Source organism: Taurulus bubalis (genome assembly GCF_910589615.1).
Source record: "Taurulus bubalis genome assembly, chromosome: 6".
Classification (NCBI taxonomy): domain Eukaryota; kingdom Metazoa; phylum Chordata; class Actinopteri; order Perciformes; family Cottidae; genus Taurulus; species Taurulus bubalis.
The window spans coordinates 12938410-12960358 of record NC_136594.1 but is presented as its reverse complement, the minus strand read 5'-3'; the positions used below and the strand labels follow the sequence as shown (position 1 = coordinate 12960358).

General features: G+C 41.4%; 1 protein-coding gene across 1 annotated transcript; it reads right to left on the bottom strand.

Annotated features, from left to right (window-relative positions):
- Positions 1 to 593: 593 nt before the first annotated feature.
- On the bottom strand, positions 594 to 20740 carry prss12 (serine protease 12; the record flags this gene model as incomplete). The annotated part of the gene is made up of 13 exons (XM_079219064.1): positions 594 to 978; positions 2839 to 3134; positions 6278 to 6400; positions 7179 to 7257; positions 7910 to 8115; positions 12126 to 12267; positions 15095 to 15315; positions 15401 to 15542; positions 16177 to 16355; positions 17003 to 17153; positions 17398 to 17570; positions 18673 to 18811; positions 20407 to 20740. 13 exons carry the CDS (start codon positions 20738 to 20740, stop codon positions 647 to 649), a joined length of 2517 nt encoding a protein of 838 aa, XP_079075190.1. The 3' UTR covers positions 594 to 646.
- Positions 20741 to 21949: the final 1209 nt, after the last annotated feature.

Below are 21949 nucleotides of genomic sequence, written 5' to 3'. Positions count from 1 at the left end.
ACTATTATGTATTAAGTACCTAAAAAGGGGTTCATAGTGCAGGTCTGGAAGGTGATATCATGCCCAATACTTGCTGTGCACTCATGCATGTATACTGTTTTTTTCTGTGGTCCCTTTACATTTTTAATCACATATTTCACATCATAGATTACAATGTAATTACAATGTAGTTCTTTTTAGATAAATAACGTTATGACAAAAGCAAGCACAGAAAACATTACCATGAAAAACATGTTTACTGTAGTATGCAGTCAGAAACAATCAAAATAAATTTAAGTTACACAGTTAGACATCTTGAGTTGAAATTAACTCCATTCAAATTATTCCAGCTCAAGAGAATATTGAATTATTAAAATAAGTGCTAATGTATTTGGATTAGAGAAAAGACTAAAAAAAGCCTTCCTCACTCCAAAAAATATTTCAAAAATGATATTTGAAAAAGGTCCAGCATTGCTTTGTGCTCTCCGTTTGGAAATCAGGTTATACCGTACATCAATGGATAATCAGGTCATAAAATCATGATATCAGTTAATCATGACTGACATCTATTGTTGTATCAACTGTCAAATGACCGGTTAAACGAGTTAGTCTTGAGTGTCGTTCTTTCTGATTCAGAGGTCAATTGTTTCCACTTGTTTGTCACCTTTCATCTCCTCTTTTCTTTTCTGTCATCACGTCCAATCACCTTGCGTATCCAGGAGCTGAAGGCAGAGACTTTTGTGTAGACGCCAGGAGACTGCTGTGTCCTGCAGGCATGACCCCATGATGTGACCCCATAAACCACCCAACCCCCTCCCGGACGCTCACACACCAGCGGACCTCCACTGTCACCACGGCAACTGTCCACACGCCTCTCTGACTGGATGCTTCCACCGCATAGCATGCGGCTTGTGAAGGCGCTGTGGAATTGCTGCTGGCAATGACGACGGGGAAGTAAGGAGAGGGGTGCCTGCTGTAGGGTCTTGGAGTATGAGCGGCCTGAAAAATGGGGCAAAGCGTAAGAGTTTAGAAGAGAGGTGGTAGAAGGTAGGTGGAAGAGCATCATATTTAGCGTCATTGGACAATAATTTTATAATAACCTCTCATCTCATATCTTATTTTGTAATTTAGTGGTCTAAGAGAAAACTGGACTTCAGAGCCTCATCTTGGCTCTGGAGGCTTTAGAAAAGCTAGTCTGTGAAGGAAGATTTCGGCCAATCCCAGGTCATTTCAGAGAGAGGGTGTTTCTATTGGCTGTTCTCCAAATGCAGCTGAGAGTTCACATCCCTTCAGGTGGTAAAAGCCTGACTCAAAGGCCAAACAATCCTACAGAAAAAGTTACTATTCCAGCATTTGCCTGCAAAGCACCCTGGACTAATCAAAAAGAAAGTCTAAAACAGGGCTGACAAGAAACGCAATAAAATATCGGCAAAGTGTTGCTAATAGTTTGGCCTTCTGCCAACTGTAGACTCAAATCATATACCATCTCTAAGGGCATTACAGGTTTGCAAAGAAAACAGAACGGCAATTTTCATAGACTGCATCAATCCCAATTGTGATGATGTTTGAAATAAATGACTAATACTCACACACGTTACTGTATGAAATGTGCATATATGCCTGTGCTCGTCTGGTGAGAGTGACTAAGGACAGATCAAATTTGTGGATGTGAAGCACACAAGTGTTCCCCAAGTGCATGACTTAATATATATATATATATATATATATATATATATATATTTATTTCCCTTGCCATACAGGGCTTTGACTTTTTTTTCAGCCATTAGGGGGCTTTCATTTACAGATGTATCATCTTGAAGGTTTCTGGCAGAGTCTAACGGGGGCTGTTTCTTTCATCTTATGAATGTTCCCATTTCATATCTTTGTCTGTCTCTTAAAAAGAATAAAAAATCCCTTGCATGCAGTCTTGATTCTAGTCTGTTGTCAGCAAAATGTGCTTACACTGATACACATACACCTGTTGTTTTTTTCAACTACCAGCATGTAACTTCTGTAGCAAATCTTTTCCGTCCCCTAATATCCTCTCCCCTTCTACTGTAACCCACTCCACAGGGACATGATCCTTCCATGGCTTTCCACAACCCAAGTCTCTACAGTGTTGGGGCTTTGACCTGGCTCTCTCTATGACCACACAGTGTTATCAACTATAACTCCCCCTCACAGACACATAGACACACTAACCTCTCAATAGGGAGCACATGTTTTTGCATAAGTGTGTACTCTTGCCCTTTGTGACTACGTTGCTATGATTAATGACATCAGCATGTTATTAAGAGATCACACGCAGATGTGTGTTGGTTTACACTGTCAAATGTATGGACAGATACAGAGCAAGTTTAATTACTGGTGCAGGATTCTCTTCTACTTTATGCATTTGCAGTTGACCTTCAAAATGACTTGCATATGACAGGAATACTGTGGTTACAGCACATGACTGTTTTACTATCTGTCCAAATGTACAATAGACTTCACCCAAAATAACTAGTCCCAGTAGTGTATGACTTCCTACGCTATAACTACTATAGCTATAACTTTTATTTATAAAAAAAATAAGAAATAAAAAATAAAATAAAAAAAGTATAAAATAGCTATAACTGTGATTCTGTTTAGGCCAGCAGAGAAGGCTTAGCATGCCCTGATGGCCCGCCACTGGGTTTTCAGTGCTTTCATTTTTTTTTTTACATATCTTCCAAAATCCAATTGTTCTGGTAAATATTTTTGAGTCAAAATGTGTTGTGTATTTACAAAAGCTCGGATGAAATGAAATGATGTCATGTTTTGCGCCTCAGTATCCACCTCCCCCTTTACACACAAACACAAACACACAAACACCCTCACCCGTGTCACCCCAGCCGGTAATGTGACAGTTGCTGGCTTGTTTGAGCACCCTCTCCTTCCTCATGGGCAGACAGGCGGGAAGAACATGACGGCTGAATGACACACACTCCCCCAGCATCTGGCCCACTGCCCCCGGTGACAGACGAACCAAGGCCAAGTCGTAATCGTTACTATGGGAGTGGTAGCGTGGGTGGACGACAATCTGATCGACACCATACTCCTCTTCGTATTCCTCAGGGACGAGGGTGTGGTAGTCACCCACTCTAACTTTATACTGCTTCGTGCTGTTTCCATACCTGCAGAGATGTATACAGGGTGTGTGAGAGAAATCTTACCTTAAAGTATATAATTTTTTCTTTCAAAGAAACGTTATTATTTCATACTCCTTGTTTAAAATTGTAGCTACATTTTCTCTTATGTATACTGTGTGTGTTCCCTCTGAGGCATATTAATGTTTAATTTGCTCAATCAGACGGTCATAAAAGCTTTGCCCAAGAAACAACCGGTAATCAGCTACATGATTTACATTTTTCTCAGTTGTACCCTCTTCTTCAACTTAACATTATTGAAGTCCTTTTATACATTCTATCAATTCACTATAAATCATGCATGAGACAGGTTGACACACTCCTTACACTACTTCTAGGGGCTTAACAAATGAAAACGTTGACACAGAGAAAGTATAGAGACGGCACGAATGATAACAAAATATCTGTCATTGCGTCTGTGTGTTTATGCTGTCAACTGACTCATAGGTTGACATAATTAAGTGTTTCCATGCTTTCAATTTACTTGTTGAAGATGTTTGGCCAAGAGGGAGAGAAGGAGAGGAGAGACGAGCAGGGTAAGTCAGGGACAAGGGGGAGGGAGGGAGAGGAGTGAAAGAAGGAGGCCTTTTTAATAGAGCCAAGTGTCTAGGTCCAGTTACAACTGGTAGAGTGTTTCCGGAAAGATTTCCTGACCTCGGATTGCCACAGTGTTCCTGGCAGAGCGGAGACTGCTGATCAGTCATTTGCGCACAGTACATACCCACCATGAAGGCAAAATCTCAGGATTAAAATGGAGTTTTAGTGTGACATCTAAGTTACCTTTCACACGTTGTTGTTGCTTATAACAGTTCCAAATCTGCTGCAGGTGTTACTGTTGGCCTGTCACCAGCTGTACAGCAAGAAGGTATAAATAGGTTTGATATGTTGACGCCATGTGACCACTGACGTGAGGTCAATATTTATGAACCTACTAATGGTAATGGTAGTGTAAGGGATAAGGTAACATGATCGCGTTTGGTGGTGGCACTTTAACGTCATCTGTGCTTGTGTGCAAATTAGAGCAACATATGGGTATTCTAACTTGTTGATGTATTTTCTGTATATTGTTTGACTGCATGGGTGCATTTGTTTGTGTGTGTTGTATGTGCTTGTATGTGTATCGCCGTATTTTGGTTACCACATAAGAAAGGTGACACTGCTAAGTCGGAAGTCCCTATCTTGGTCTGCATGCTCTGGCTTGCCAGCAGCAAATTACTTTTCAAAGCTGTCACGGCGGAGGCTAAAAGCTCGGAGCACTGACGACTGATACGTGATCAGGCAGGCAAGAGAAGTGCTTTGTAGTGTCTGACCTTTTGTGTCTGCGTACATGGTCTAAAATAACAAATACTTTTGTACAGCTAAAAATGCCTCTTACATTTTCTGTCATTTTTTATTAATATGTAGTGTATTGGTGTGGAATTTGAGTATCCCTTGAGTAAAATAAAAAGTCTACCAGAAATTCTTAACTGAGAGACTGAGGAAAGTTGTGTTGTTGATTTGCTGTATAAATGTTGTGCTAATCTGTAGCCGTCAGCAAAATGTTACTTTTAAAAGGAGTGTCATCAATCTGAATGTCATCATCAATCTGAATCTGAATTCCAGGAGCTACAATCTATTATTAAAACCCATTCAATAAAAAAAGCAATGCCTGAGGCTTTCGCTGAGTGAGCACCTGGCCCATTGAGCACAACACTAACATATAATTAATTTGTTTGGATAAAGCCTGTCATTTATTTACTCTTGCATAAGCTATGGCATTCAGCGACAAGACAAAACAGATTAAGACAGTGTTATGGATGAGGCCAACTATTGTGGCTACTGTGCAGTTTTACATGACTTACCATTGTTAGTAAAAATTCAGACAGTAAAAATATTTATGTCAATCAGCAATTACACTGCTGGTCAACTAATTGCAGTGTTTCCGTTAATCAGTTGAAGAGAAGTCCTGATTGCTAGATCCCTAGTGGTCTTAATGTGCAGCATAGCACAGATGTCTGTTTCCTGTGTGTGTCGTTTAAAGGAAGTCAGTTAAAAGTCACATCGCAGAGTTGATGTTCCTGCATTAAGAGTACAACAAAGGGACTGCCTGGAGAAATGGCACTAGAAAGGATGTAGTGAATGACCTCATCCTCTCTTTAATGTGGAAATATCGGGATTTACAGTGGAAGGGCTGCTGGTGCCAGTAAAGAGTTCTAGTTTTCCCAAAACTAAATGTAACTTGGAACTAATACTTGGTAAAGCAACAAAAGATATATTATCCCTAAAATACAGTCTGAGAACCTCACATGTCCTGCACAAATATTAAAGGCAAGTTCTAAGGTTAGTGCCCTCACAGCCGTCAACTTTCTCAGCTCTTCACACCTTTGCAGTCTCTCTCTGTTCAATTCATTTTTATTTTTTTCTTCTTCTTCCAGCTGCCTTCTCTGCTCTATGCATTAAGTGATTGATTTCATGTTGGTGGTGCCATGTGGAGGCCCCCAGATGAATTTCTGTCTCTCTCCCTGTCGCCTGCACCACAACCACAGCCAAACCACCCACTGATCACTGCTTACATTGTTGAGGTTCTCATGCTTCTGTCAGACTCGAATATACTGAAGGAGTCAATAGGTTGTTTAGTTTCGGGGTTGCTGAAGCTGCAGGAAGGGGGACATGTATGCATATGTACACCCACATTCTGTTGAATAAAGATAACTTCAAACCTCAAACATGTGCAGAAAATCTAAACAGACAATGTTAAAGGTAGATTGTTTGTGTATGCACGTTAGGAAAGCAGCTTTATAAGTGGATTTACAGCACTAAATTATGGCATGATTTAGTTGTATTTAGTTTGTTTAAATAGTATATTTAGTTATTCTGCCATCACACTTAAGCCAATCTCTGATGCTGACAGAAGAAATGGCGAACTGTCCAGTGTTGTGGGCGTGTAAAAAAAGACCACTGATCCAAGATGAGAGGGAAGGCCCTCGTTGTGACTGTGAACACGTACGTGAAAAGGTATATGTAATTATTTCCTGGCCTCCACACTGAACCTGCTGCATGAGATAAATTGGCTTTTAAAAGTTGAACATGGCCTTTCCAATTGTGACACATACATTTGTGTGTAAGTGGTTGTCGGGGTGTGTGTGTTTGACCTTTTGAAGCAATGTGCCGAGGTGAGGACCCAGCAGGTGTCAATGAGAGTCGCTCCACACACCAACCTCCCGTCTCCTCGAGATCCTCGCAAACGAACTGCAGCCTGCCACGGCCAGCCACCCCTACACGCATGAGCACACAGCCAGGCATGCACACACACACACACACACACACACACACACACACACACACACACACACACACACACAATAAAGTATTGTAGTATATATATAGCACAGATACAATATAATGTACTCCTGTAAAGTCAGCTTGTGGTTATTGAACCGTTATTCAAAACAGAGCTCTAAACAGGTATAGCCAACAGGAGCGACAGGAATTCTATCCAATCATGATTCATGTTTTTTTTTTTAGAGAACACTAACATTAGCATACCTGACACAGAAAGAGTTTACATGCAGCTATCTGAAGTGTAAGCATGCCGGATGTCATCTAAACACACACACACAAACACATAAATGTGACCGCACACACTCTATAAATATTGCTTATCTCTCTGTTTATCCCAACCCCTTTCCGTCTCTTTTTATCTCTTTCTCAGACACAACATAAACACGCACACACAAGGCAAAACAGAGAAAGTCATAACCATGGGATTTTCAATTCCAGTGAGTTGTTCTGTATTAGACATGTGCGCCTGTTTCTCTTTAATGTAAATGATGTTGATGACATACTTACTCACTTCCCACGCTTCCACATACCCACATATACTTTGTTTTTGGAAGTACAATTGGACAGTTTATTGCATGTAGCTTCTGATCAGCTGTTTTCCGTCTCAGACCTGTTGACTTGAAAATGTGTCCAATTTTCTTTTTCTATATGTCTCTGGCAGGCGTCCTCTGTGCTATCATTATTCCCTCCTGTCCATTCCAGCCAGCTTACCTCAGAGAGTTTTCTCCTCCTATGATTCGTCGCTGGCGAGTGTGTATAAGCCGCAAACCACAAATTGAGTTGACAGGATCTGACAGAGACAAAAGAGCAACCATTGGTTATGAATATGTGAGAGTGTGTGGGAGAGAGATGATTGTTAAACCATACATTTGGGCTCAGATTTTGCGCTTATGAGTCTAAATATTTAGACTCATTAAAAAAAAAAAAAAAAAGAAAATCTTTGACTACTGCATATGAGTCAAAAATAAAGTAAATTAAATAAATGGGGGATCATTTTCATAGTCCGTGTATGTGATGTTAGATTCTACAGGCATAGGTTGAGCGCTTTTTCATAAGATGTAGTTCATCATACTGAAGAGAGAAAACACCCTCATGCACATGTGCATTTGAGAAATGGAAGTAACAGCATATGTGCAGGTAATGGATAGCATTGGGTGAGTCTGCCCTGATGTGTGACAGACAGGGTGAAGCAATAACATTGCTCTCTCCATTTTACCATCTGGATAAGCACAACCTGAAGTCCTGCCCGCTTTCTTCTCAGAATCTTAACTCCTGGATTTTCTTTCGTCATTTGTTTCTCATTAATTTTTCAGTGTATACAAGATAATGGAAATGTTTGCTAAACACACTAGTCTCATGCGGGCTCAATGCACACTCATATGCTCAAAATCAATCACAAGAGCTCCATTTATTTTGTGTAAAAAAAAACAGACTTTACTGACCTTTGACCTCTTTGTAGCTGTATTGCGATTCACCATAGTCACAGATGACCCCGGCGTCCTCACTATGGCGACAGTTGTGTGTGCCGGGTGCCTGTTTGATGCAATCTGCTAACGAGCGCTCCTCGCCGCTGCACTTCACATTGTCCACGTGGATGGGCCCTGTCCCTTCCCCAAAGTATGCCATCACACGGGCCTTTGCCACACCACTGTGGAAGATGGTTAGGACCCAGAAAACACAGACATTTCATTGCCATTGCCGTATACATTTTTGTTAAACTGGAAAACTATTAGGACTGCCAAAAAGTACTTAATCTTCAGGCTGGAGACAAAACAAACTGCAAAATCAGTCTCCCAATAAAAGCAATACATATCAAAAGACAGGATAGCAACACATTCAAGAGCAACAAAATAGAGTTTACAAAACAAAATGAACCAAAAAATGAACCAATCAACCAAAAAGCATGGGAGTGTAAGTAAGTCTTGAGAAGCTGAAAGGGCCGGTTGACTTGGATGATCGACTGCCAAGACGTAAACTATTCCAAAGTGTTGGGAGCAATTCAAGCTTAGCTCTTGGAACATAGACGCTGGTTAGCCGACCTGAGAGACATTAAGTGACTCTGTGGACACCAACAATTAAAAATGTACTCAGGCTTAAGCTTGAGTCTAACAGGTAATGACTAAATTATAATATTCAATTCCAAACACTGATCGGCAATGGAGAGAGGCCAGCACTGGATGAATGTGCACCCTGTGCCTTGTTTTTGTTACCTGAAGCTGCAGCATTGTATCAGAATTTGAAATGTAGCAATGTCTGTGTGTTGGATAAGATGTAAGTATCGGATGTACATTTTTTATCATATCTTCTTTGATTTGTTTTGTTGGTTTGATTCTTTGAAGTGCTTAAAACTCTTTCACTCTTTTGTATTTTGTGTATCTTTTCCACATGACCTTTAATCGTATCACAACCACTGAAGAGTTGAATGCTTGCCTGACACATCTTTCTGTCTGCACATGTAAGCATATATGTGATGACATCTTAGTATAGATGTTATGGTTTGACATTCTCTGGCTGTGACGCAAACCAGGTCACACCCGTTTCACAATCTGATAACAACAGTATTTGTGTCACTTTTCTCACCCCTGACTTTAATTAGCAAACAGCTAACACACAAGCCTGTGTAGGTTGAGGTGGGCCTGTATCGGCTGCAACTGTGATTTTAATTAAGATTGATAGATAACCAACTCAGAGGGTCTCGTGTTGCGTCCCTGAGGTTTAATGGATGGCAGGTCTTGTATCCCCACTCATCCAAAGGGAATCTCATGTCTCTTATGGAGACATCTAGCATTGTGTCTGTGTCTCCAATAGCTCCTTGAGTGGTACTAAGCATGCAAAGCGTGAACCTCCGAGTCACTTGGAACTAAGCTGAGAGCCTGACATCAAGCCTGCTTTGTGTGTTTCTGTGACAACACACAGTAACACCATGTCATCATGTTTCATGTACTGTCCATGTACCGTGAATTATCTTCAACATATTGCACCGCAGTTGCTCTCCACCGACTGCATGGCCCAGGTCACCAGATCAGAGAGACAATTGACTCTTAGTTTAGACAACAAACACCAGGTTTTGTAGAAAATCCTATATTTCTGTGTAATTGTAATACAACACATTGATGGTTATTAGTCTCATGTTGTGCAATGAAGGTTTAATCTAAAAACAAATCTTGTGTGGTCGGTCATAAAGCTTATTTATACAATACATATCAAAACGAGTAGCAAAGTCTTTCCCAGGCAGACACACTGTAACTGTTTCTTTATCTTTATCTTCCTGTGTCTTCTATGAAAACTGTCCGATTTGACTGCAGTTTTCTCTCAACGCTTCCTGCTGCTGCCGCCTACTCTTGTCCACTTTCAAGGTGAGGCAGTTCATCTCCAACGAGCCAATTCATTCATGTTCAGAGTTTCCTGTTTGATTTTGAGATACTAAAATCTCCTGTTGTTTCAGATCATGCACTCATGTTTCCCGCCTCCTTGATTATCCACACCTGCCCTCAATTACTCATCTGCCCTTGTTGGTCTACCCCTTTATATTCTCCCTTGATTTCCCTGTCCCTTCTTGCTATTTACCTCTATATGACCACCTGTTTTTTTTTATATAAAAGAACACACCTTTTATCCTGTGTCGTACATTCACGTTTTTGCCTTTTGCCATATTAGCAGAAATACAACATAAATGGCTGGAGGAAGACAAACAAGCTCCCTTTTGCTTTAAAGTCAGTTACTGCTTTCAGGTTATTGGTACAAAGATTGTTCAGGACATTTCAATCCACATTAGAGGCTTTTAAACCACGAGCAAATGACATTGATGCCAAAATACAATTTAAAAAATGTTTTATGTGCGAGTGGTCCAGTTTAATGTATGTCCTTATTCAGAAGTGACTCTGGGTCAAACTGTTGTCTTTAAATATAGTGTGTGCGTATGCGTGTGCCTGTTTCATCACCCCCAGACCAACCTCTAACCCTTGGAGACCTGCTGTGTATGTAATGACCTTTCACCACACCCTGTGTGAGACAGAATGATGATCCTTACAGGACTTTTACACACCGCCAACATGCTTCCCTGCTCTCACGCTTATGTGTTCCAGATGTGGCTTTCATTTACACACAGATATATTTCAGAAAATTGGGTGGCTGAAGACAAATTCACACGACATTACTTTCAATGTAGTCAGATCGCTGTACAGCTCACACTACACGTCTTGTCTTGTAATTGTGAGTCTTAAAGTTGTTTAGTTTCAGTACCTGACTGACTTGCGACCGGGGTCCCACACTACAAGATCCTACATCTTGAATCCGGTGGGGTCTCCAAACTAGTTTTCTCACAAAAACAGGTGCGAGTAGTGACACGGGCGCACATTTGTTCACATAATAGCCTGTTTCCACACAACTTGACTATTTCCCTTCTGTAGATCAGTCACAGTGTTATATATATTCATGCAAATATCCACCACCCTAGGTGCGACAACAACAACTTTGGTTCGTTCTTGCAAATGTAACACATAATGGACACAGGTGAAACGACCCCTCCGGTTTTCCCTTAACCTGTGTCTACGTCAAATATGCGATGCACCCACGAGCCCTTAGAACAGTTAACAGGTATATTGCTCGAGGGCCAAGACGACGTGGATTTCCCTCTGATCTGAGGCTTTTGTCAGGGAATTTCAAAGACGGAAAATCAGGGTTAAAGTTGTGTAGTGTGAACTAAGCAAGAGGGAGGAGTGTCCCATGCAGAGCAGTGATTAGAAAATTAAGGCTGTTTGTTACAGTACAGTTGTCCCTTGCCATCCCATTGTCAATGTTTTGGAAATCTGGACAGCGTCTCAGCGGGAAGAGATAATGGGACACGAGAGAATGAGATGAGGTAGTTGGCTTTCCCTCAACATATCTTGTCACTGTGAATGCGTCATATGCACAATCAGCCTACGCTTTAATTGGATGTTTATCTTGGCTCTGCAAAAGGGCACAGCTAAAACCCCTAATAAAAGCAGCTGGCAGCACACTGCCAGTAAAGATTAATTAATAAAATACAGTAATCTTGAATGGTTCTAAGCATACTTTAGTTTCTCCATTGAAGGTCTGCTTGAAACTCGAGACGTGCGTGATGAGGTGCAAACTGAAAACAGAAGGGTTGAGGGATGAAAGACGGACAGAGAAAGTGGGAGCAAGTGTATAAAACAGATGCCAAGTTTAAGAAGTGGTGATTGATTTTGCAAACAGGGGCCGTGTGGATTTATTTAAGTAAGTGTAATGTATAGAGTGATCACATTGCAATTCTCCAACAAGTTACCTGCATTCCAAAATCCTGACCATGACGGAAAATGAAATGATCGGGAGATCACAAAAGCGAATGTTTCCAAGCTTTGTCAGCCTTCTATTGTACAACACTGAATATTTTTAAGTTATTGTGCATTTTCACTTCTTTCTGACATGCTGGAAATATCCCTGACCGTTAATCGATATTGAAAATAATCATTGGATCCGTAAAATGCACCCGTCCCTCCAAACTTATTGGTAATATGTCCTCCTCCTAACTGAACCTACATCGGTGAGCAATGTGTGGAAATAGACACTTTCAACAACTGTGTCTGCCCATGAGACATTCTTTCTGCACATACATGCAAGTCAGTGTGCAAGTTGTACATATACATACATACATACCTGTATCCTAACTGTCGGCACACCACCTCGGCGTCACGATCAGTCCATCCGTCATCACACACAGTCCCCCATTGTCCAGACAGATAGAGCTCCACTCTGCCTTCCCGAGGGCTCTCTCCTCCCACAATTCTTACCAGCACACCTGAAGAACACACATGCGCACAAACACAATTTAGACCGACTATAGAGACTCACACACAGGTTTATTTCTGTTCTCTGATGTTACCCAAAATGCCTTAGTCGAGAAATATTCAAAGACATTACACACACACTCTCCAAAAAAACTGATCCTCCAGGCTAGCATGTCTAGTGAATGGGGCATGTGTGCTCATGTTGTCTAGAAAGGAAGTAGGTTGAACACCTTTCTGTGTTCATGCACAATAAATGCTCTTGTTTTTAGACTCCTGTCGCTGTGAAAAGACCACTGTGTGGTACTGCCCCTCTGTTTTTCACATGCTCCCTCTCTTGTTCTTTCTCTCTCAAATGGTATTCACTCACACTGTTAATCAAATAAGTCTGGGCTTTAGGTTGAAACCATCCATCATCATTTGTCTGCACACAGATGCCCACACATACACACACTAATCACATTAACGTGAATGCTGATGTCTTTTCCATGCGTGGACCATTTCAGGATCAGTTTACACTCTTGCCAAGTGTTTGGAATTGTATGCCATTATGTATAACGTTGGTTGGGTTCTGTAGCTCAAACATTGTATTGCACTGTGTTGAGTTGAATGGCATGTGTGTGCCACATTCAGACATTATGTGGCACATATGAATAGTAAGAGGGGGAAATGAATGTAGGGAGAGTTAATTGTGGGAATGTTTACCTCTTTGTTGATGTTTGCTATTGAGGAAATGCTCATCTTTGTCCTCTCCCTTAGAACTACAAACACTTCTATCCCTGTCAGCACACACACAAGTTAAATTGCTGCTCTGAAATAACCCTAATGCAATGGTCCCACTGTGTGTGTGTGTGTGTGTGTGTGTGTGTGTGTGTGTGTGTGTGTGTGTGTGTGTGTGTGTGTGTGTGTGTGTGCGCACGTGAAAGAGTTCAAAGCATAGCCTGGCTTATCTGCTTTGTCTCCTTTTCCAAAAACAACAAACCAATCTGCCTGTAGCATGTTAAGCGGGAAAGAGGAACATTCAAACAAATGCACACAAACACACACACGAATGCTATGTAGTTATGACACATGTTCTTTAGAAAGTGTTTGTGGAGTGAGTCTCTGCTACTTAAACTCAATTTATGACCACTTAAATAAAACATGATGTATCCTTTCTGTGACATTCACCAGAAATATCAGACTAATATCTATGACATTCAACATTGTATAATATTATATACAGTATGAAGGGAAATCTGAGCCACTACTGGTTCCATCCAGCTCTATGATCACACATCTTTATTGGTGTCTGGAGGCTATAGAAACAGGCTTGATTAATGATGCCATCATTAAACCTTCTCTCCCTCTTTTAAGCAAGTAGTAACACCACTGAACCCGTCTGTCTGCTCTCATAAAAAGGTAAAAGGTGCAGTATTTTGTGTTTCTGGCTCGATATCAGCCTACTGGTGCCTGATAGTTATGCTCTTACACAACACTTGCTCTATTGGGAATAGTGGCATGAGGGAGACCCACTAGAGGTAAAGGTTTGCAGTTGGTCCATTTAATCATGATGACTTTACAAGCGTCCCAGTAATAAAGGCCAGACAAGCCAACTAACAGCTGTGCCTATTAGAGTTATGACTTACATCATCCTCTATATGTCTGTTGGAGAATGTTGGCTTTACTCATCTAAGTAGGGTGAGATCAAATTGACTGCAGGCTGAGTTTGGCAGAGATCTCAGGAACAGATTTCAGATCAGCTTGCACTTCCATTACCGGGTTTTATGAAGTGAAGGGAATTACATGGAGGCTTTCATCATTTGGTTTCCTGCTCTTCACTGCCATTAATTCAAGTATGTGAGCTCTTAGTGCAAAGTGTATATTCTACAGTCTTTCTTTTAGGATAGCACTATTACTGATAATTAATAAATTAATATATAATGTTTTATTTCTAAACTTAATTTGTATCTGTATTTTTACAAAGCTTTAATAATGTATAGACTAAGGGAATACAAATATGAAGTAATTATTTATATGCTTAATATGAAGCATTCAAATAAACCTTCTCCAGAGTTGGGGGACCCAGATGGGACCCAAACAATTTTTTGTCTCCACCTAGGAACCACAAAAAAGAAACAACCAGGTGGCGCTCAGCTAAAAGGGAGAGACAGGTCAGTAGTCCGGATCTTACTGCATATCAGCTATAAAAGTGATTAAAATACACAATCAAATCAACTCAAACACACGGGTAACCAGTGCAGAGATACTAATATAGTGGTTTATAGTCTACAATTGGATCTCAGAAAATAAATGGGCTGCGGCATCCTCAAGTAATAACTGTACTTAAAAGGTTAACATTGTGTATCTAAAGAGCATTTCAATAATGTAGGTTAAATAGATATAATCTTTTCATTTTGAATTATTGGGGAAAAAGATTAAAGAGAGTTGTACTATCGGTAATACAAGGGATGATATTGGAAAACAATAAAACAAGATTAGGGGAGATTCTATATCTGGACCAAAAAATGTGCAATCTCTTTGTATGAACATTGAGAACTGTTCAACATTGGCAACACAAAATCAAATGATCAATAATATCAATATAGACTAAAAAAAAAAGTTATGAGGGGAGAGGATCAACTCTCAAGCAGTTTGGAATTTTTGAGAAAGACCAAATACAAAAAGCACACTCTTTGTCTTTCAAAGTCCAAAAACAATGACACATGACACATACAATACATACATAATATCAGTATCTAATTACATACATAAACAACAAATATATAATGAGCCTCTCTCGCCCATTCATGGTGTCTATACTCTCTGTAACCATTACTGCAAGATAAAATAATATCTTACTCGTTGGAAGACTCTCTCCGATGCGATCAGGGTTGCATGCGATGTTAACATCTTCATGGTGCGTGCAGTCATGACGGAGCCACTCCTTCCGTTTGCACAGCAGTAGGCTTGGTTCTTTCCCTGTGCAGCTTACGTCATCCAAAAGAATGGGTCCTGACCCCACACCAAAGCGTGGGACTGGGGTGATGTCTAGTCCTTCGGAAAGGAGAGTCTCACCTAATCTGCAAGGTAGACATGTACACACACAAACATTGTTATTAATGTTTATATAACATTATTTGTTTGTGCCGGAATACTTCACGTTACCTGTAACCAAGTTGTCGACACGCGACTTGTGTGTTAGAGTCTGTCCAGCCATCATCACACACTGTTCCCCAGTGACCACGGTAAAATACTTCTAAACGTCCCTCGTAGCTGCTTGTGCCCCCGAACAACCTAACGGTACCATCTGGAGATGAATACATAGGCAGGCAGAGAGTGAGTCGCTAATGAGGATACATTTTACATTTTTTATTTTTTTCCTGCCTTCCATCTGCATGAAGCTTTAAAAAAAAAATCCCAAATAAATTAAGTTTGTGTTATTGATCACAATATTGCAACACAATGCTGAAAATCCCAACAAAAAACTATGCATGCATCATTTCTGCCAGTAAAAAAGCTCTTCGCGTTGACTTCAAAGCCAGTGGCTCTAGCCTGAGGCTGTACCTTTTTCAAAGGTAACATTTAAACTAGTCAAAACATATATTGTTGTCTAAAGTGCATTGAGTCCCTTGTGAAGCGCTATAAAAATACAATATTATTATTATTATAAAAGGAAAGGCACAGGTGTAACTAACAATTTAAATGATTGCTCTATTCGATTTAAGCACCAGAAATGGAATGCAACCGTTATTAATGCTATTAGTTACACTTGTGTTTTACAAGTCAAAATGTCTGTTGGCTCCAGGAGCACAGCTTCAGGGGTCATGGGTACATGCAAACCCCTTTGCCACAATAAGGTCTTAATTTCCATATCTATATATGTGATAAACAAATATGTGAATGTTATTAATTGCTTATACCAAGCTGGGTTTGTGTTCTACCTGTAAGAGGGTTACAGGACACTCCTGCAGCTTCAGAATGCAGACAGTTGTGTTCCCCCCAGGCACTTTTTGGACACTGCTCCAGAGTCAGCTCATTGCCTGTACACCGCACCTCGTCCAGCCACACACGGCCTGAACCCTTGCCAAAATGGGCCTGGCCCCATGCCCTTGCCACACCGCTACAAAGAACAGAGAAGGTACAGAAGAAAGGTCTGGTTTCTAGTAATAGTTCTACAATGAAAAACAGATGCACTGACTGGTTCAAAATATGGGAGTATAACTTAGTTTTGTTTAATCTAGATATTAAATGGAATAAAACTATTGTTAAAAATATTTCAAATAAACTTTTTTTTTTTTAAATAGTTTGTAACGCATAACTGTAAATACATAGACATTGCAAGACCAACACCACAGTGGCATACACACAAAATGCACACAGGAACATTTGTGGAGAGTGTAGTGTTGCTAAATATGCATATCTCTGTGGTACTAGAATTCATGCAGGAACAATGAGCCTGATTCAGTTTCTGACGCCCAGATGTTCTTTATTGCTCGCTCCTCTCTCCGTGTGTGTCCGAATGGAAAGAATACTTCTCATACTTTTGGAGAAAGAGGGAGAGACAGACGGCTGGACACCCACATTAGCTCATCGAAGCTTCTACCTTCACACTTTTTACTCTTTTTCTTTTACTCACAATGCATTTAATTTACGCTAATTATAAGCTACAATGAATCTGAATATGAACATTAAAGTCTGTATGTGTGTGTGTGTGTGTGTGTGTGTGTGTGTGTGTGTGTGTGTGTGTATGAGTGCGTGCCTCCTTACCTCAGACCCAACTGTCGACACACCACCTCTGCATCACTGTCGTCCCATTGGTCGTCACATATGGAACCCCACTGCCCTGTATGGAAGACCTCCACTGTGCCCTCTGATCCTGATCGACCTCCCACCAGTCGTATGGGGAGCACCACTTCTGCTGAAACCAAGCATAAATACACACATTATCACATATTATACTTAAATGGCCACTATTTGACATTCAGAGCATTTTTATAGCAGCAAACAACTATTTGCTATGAAAATATATAGTGGAGTAATATTTACCTGAGCAGAGAATGAAGTCCCTCTATATGTGTTGTTATCTGAGCTTCTCATCTCGTATATTCATGCAAAACACCTCTGTCCATCCATCACTATAAATCCCTAAGAGGAGTGTGTACCTTGTTGCTGTATGCAAGTGATGGCTGCAGCAAGAGGACATTCCTCTCCATTCCACATAGTCTTAGAACATTGGAGCAGGTCTGGCTCCTCTCCCTGGCAATGGACTGCTCTCCAATGGAGCTTGGCCATGCTCGGCCGAAACAGGGGAACTTCACGTGCACGACCTGAGATCCTGGAAGGGGACAATAAGCAAACACATTTTTGGGACAGTTATGCTTTCTTAGATAGTGTCAGCTTGGAGACAGGTAGGAAAGACAGGGGAAAAGCCTGGGCAAATGTTGCAAGTGCTCTACCAGGTGAGCTACTGGGGTGTTTTTAAGTTTAAAACACTTGTTGTCTGTTCAAGATAAACGCAACCTCATTAGAGTTGCTTGACACTTCATATCATCCGAGATAAATCCTGCAGCCGGGCAAAACGAGGACCATCTCACAAGAAAAAGTACAGCAGTCAATAAAGCCTGGGAGCAGCAACCCTCAGCCATCTGTATGTTCATGATCTGCCATTCCAGAGCCAATGCGGTCAGCAGTTTTACACCCAACAGCTTCAATAACTGGCCACGTGAAAGTCATCACCAACCATTCCAGCTGACATATGTCTGACATTTGCCCTCTTTCCTTTCCGCTGAGGATTTCCATTGACTCCTGTGTGCAATATGCACAGACAGCCATGTGTTCATGTCAGCATGCGGGCCAGCGCTGGTGTTAGTGTCAATATGTGTAGTATGTTAACAGAATGTCTCTGTTCTCCAGGGTAATAGGATGTTTTCTTGACTGACTACACCCCAGCTTATGAACACTGTCTATGTATGATCTGTCTGCAGGCTCCCTGGAGATGCTGCAAATCAGGGGCTCCTCTAGCACAAAAAGCATCTCATAATTCAAGACCATGAGACACATGTTTAAGTGTGAGAGAGACAGAGACAAAGAGAGAGCTGGTAACAAGGTAAATAGCTGAGCACTGAAGGTATTTAAATACCTCTGGGGAAAAGGTGGGGTTGGAATGCAAGGGCCACACAAGAAAAGTACAAAGACTGTGGAGAGAGTGCATGCATGTGTATATCTGTGTTGAAAGTGTTGTGAAATTCCCACCAAAATTCCATCACACTCTTACCATATGTCAGACCTCTGCGGGCTGCTTCACATTGTGCATTTATCTGACAGAAGGGGATTGTCCTTGCACCTGTATCTGAATACGTATCTAATGGGAAGAGGCAGACAGAGGGCTGCACATATTGCACGTCTGAGCGCATGTGTATGCATGTGTGCTCTCTCACCCCTTGCCCAGCTGTCTGCAAACCACTGCAGCGTCTTCGTCCCCCCAGTCATCGCTACAGACAGACCCCCACACTCCTCCCAGATAGACTTCCACCCTGCCATCAAGCTTGGAGCGGCCTCCTTGCAGACGCACAGAGCCTGGGATGGAAAGAGGGTTGGAGAACAGTAAGATGTTTAATAATACAGCACATACAAAGTAGGGGATAAAAGATGACAGAAAATGTGTCACACCACATGAAAATATACAGGCAAGGTCTCAGAGAGAGTAAAGTAGAAGGATGAAAGACAGAAAAGCAATAAAGGCGCAGAAGTGGGTGCAAAGTCAGGTGGCAAAAAGACAAAATGCTCAAGAGAAGAGGAAAAGAAGAAGAAGGCAGTGTGTATTTGATTTTGAAAGATGACAGGAGTACAACTGTCGTATAAATGAACCAGTGAATCGGTCTGTGTCAAAACAGCTGCAAATAGAAGTTCTCATTGCACTTCCGACTATGACATTGACAAAACATTTCCCGTGTGTCGGCACATCACAACTACTTTATCAAAAGATGAAAAAACAATATGTGCTTCTGGTCGTCTTTGTTATTGTCACAGCGAGTGACATATTGAGCTATCCACTCAGCATTTTGTTCTTTTCCCAGAGAATGAAAGGGATTTCCTCTTTGTGTGGCCCCATAGGCCTACCTCGCTGTCATACAATTGAAGCTATCAAGTTTAGTCACATCCTGATTAGGAGTCGGAATTAAATGTTTCAAGAAGTTTCCACATAAAAAACACGGTTACAGTGTGCGTCGGTGTATGTTGTTTATTGTTGGAGTGACACATGTATTTTTTTGTATTTGTTAACGATGGCAGCATAGAATGTAAGGGTGCATTCTCTCTCTCTCTCTCTCTCTCTCTCTCTCTCTCTCTCTCTCTCTCTTTTTCACACTCACGTACACAAATACACACATACAGCATATGCACAGGTAAGTGCCTGCCTGTTACTGCCATCAGCATATCTGAACTTAAATCAGAGACAACATCCGGTGTGTGGCTGTACATCATTTCAGAAAAAAGTCATAAACAGAGAATTAACAGAATTCCGACTTCAAATTTGGCAACCGGCTTCTAATTGTCATAACATTTGTAATAACTGGATCAATGAATGTCAATTCCATGTATCAATTGCCAGAAGATAATCAGTAGTTCAAGCCTGTCTACTTGATAGTAATTGATAGTGTGGTGTTCCCATGTCAAACTATTTAGAAGAGAGATTGTATTGAGCTTATTCACTTTCTTCTCTGACAGTGGTGATCCATTGGACTGTGTTATTCCCAAACACACCATATAAGCAAATACCAGTGCACTCATTACAGCATAAATGTGCTTAGACATGCCGACTCAGACCTGGGACACTTTAGGTGTGTCCTGTCTAATTATTTAAGCATGGGATTCTTGAGTTTAACACAATTGGAGCTCGGAAATGTGTTCAGACCAAACCAAAAACAACTGCACAGTTATCTGCTATTCATCCGCCCCCCACAAATGAATTGAATATGTAATACGTTACAGGGGCTTACTGTGTCAGACTGCATTGATTTTTAATAATTGATTTCATTTGGAGTTTGGGTTGGGTCATTTCAGTTCCTGTGTGTCTAGTTCAAAACAGTTGTTGACATATTTCTACAGAAGAGCATGAAAACCAACACAATACAATAGCCTTGCTGTGTGTCTGTACAGGCCTGCGTGTTTACCTTGTTTACAATCGCAGTACCCCCAGTCCACTCTGCCTTTGTGGTTCCTGAAAAAGCACCAGGGTCGAATCCTGCCGTCCGGGTTGCGACAGTCATTATGCTCTCCTATTCCCTTTCCCGGGTAGCGCTCCTTGAAGCCGTCCACTTCCGTCCAGTTCATGCACTGGGTGCCGGACTCGGTGACGTCTATCGCTCCCTGGTAGAAGCCGCCTTTCCCACGGCTCTGGACGCAGTCCGTGAACGGCAAGATGAATGAAGGCACGCTGCTGGAATAACAGAAGCCAGTATTCGCAGCAAAAAGCGCGGCTGTTAGAGCAATAAATGGAGCATTCATGTTTGGTCTCTGGTTGTCGGCAGCTGAGAACGGTGCTTCAATCACCAGCAGCTTATATCATCATCTGGGGAGACGATTTTTAGTCAGCCTCATCGCCCTACCGTGGGACGAGAGTGAGAACCGGGAAAGGGGACACGTCGCGGATCAATGAAACTCCTATTTACGTGGGCTACTGGGAAATCAGCCCTCCAACGGAAATCCAATATTCGGAGTAATTTCCCCCCATATTGCGATTTTACACTATTAAATTATAGGTGCCTTTTATAATCCCACTGAATCAAAGTATGGTTTCGAGATCAAATTTGCAGAGAGTAGATGAGGGGGGGGGGGGGCATCCTGTATAATGTGATATGTATGCTATACTGTAAGTAGTCGGCCGTGTATAGTCCTTATTAATCCACTTAGAGCACTCAAAACTTGGAGAAATTGCCTCTTGCTGAGACAACACGGCAACATGACCAAAAAGCCAGCAAGCTTATCCTGAGTTTATAGTTTTATTCAGGTCTATCTGCTTTATGACTTATAAAGCTCATCTTCAGTTAAAGCAATGCCTTTCAACACGCACCCACATAATTAAACCAAATTATTATACCATCTACTCACATGGATCCACAATTAGGTATGCAAGTCAACAAAACGTATACTGTTGCCGTTAGCTCTTAGCATTTTAATAGTATATTTGTAGCCACATCACATCGTTGATATGATGCAGTTTGCCACAGAACGATAGTGAATGGCGAATGCTTTTATGAATACACTTTCCCCGTGTGTGTGTGTCCGTATAAAGACCACGGCGATCACAGACAGACTCCAGTGGACCACAGAGCGCCTCTAGTGAACGGCGTCTCCCTCATAGTATGATCTGATTGGAGGATGAATTAGTTAACGTTAAAATAAAGCGTCCTGGATGGTGACATCATCACTCCGCGTCCATTCAACCACAGAAGTGTGCACTCCTAATTCTGACCGGCGTACGCCGAAATCCGCCCAGGTTGGCGGAGTAGACACTCGCTAAACTGCTACATAGATTCTAACCGGACTGCCGAGATCGTTGCGCATGCAAAAAGCTCGTATACATGATTGAGAATACAACTATTGAGCAGTAGCAGCCGGGTGTTTGCATTTGTTTGCATGAACTACATCTACGCCAAGGCCCCAAATTAAACCCGAGCACCCCCGGTGAACATAACGAGCACACCCTTTGTGGTT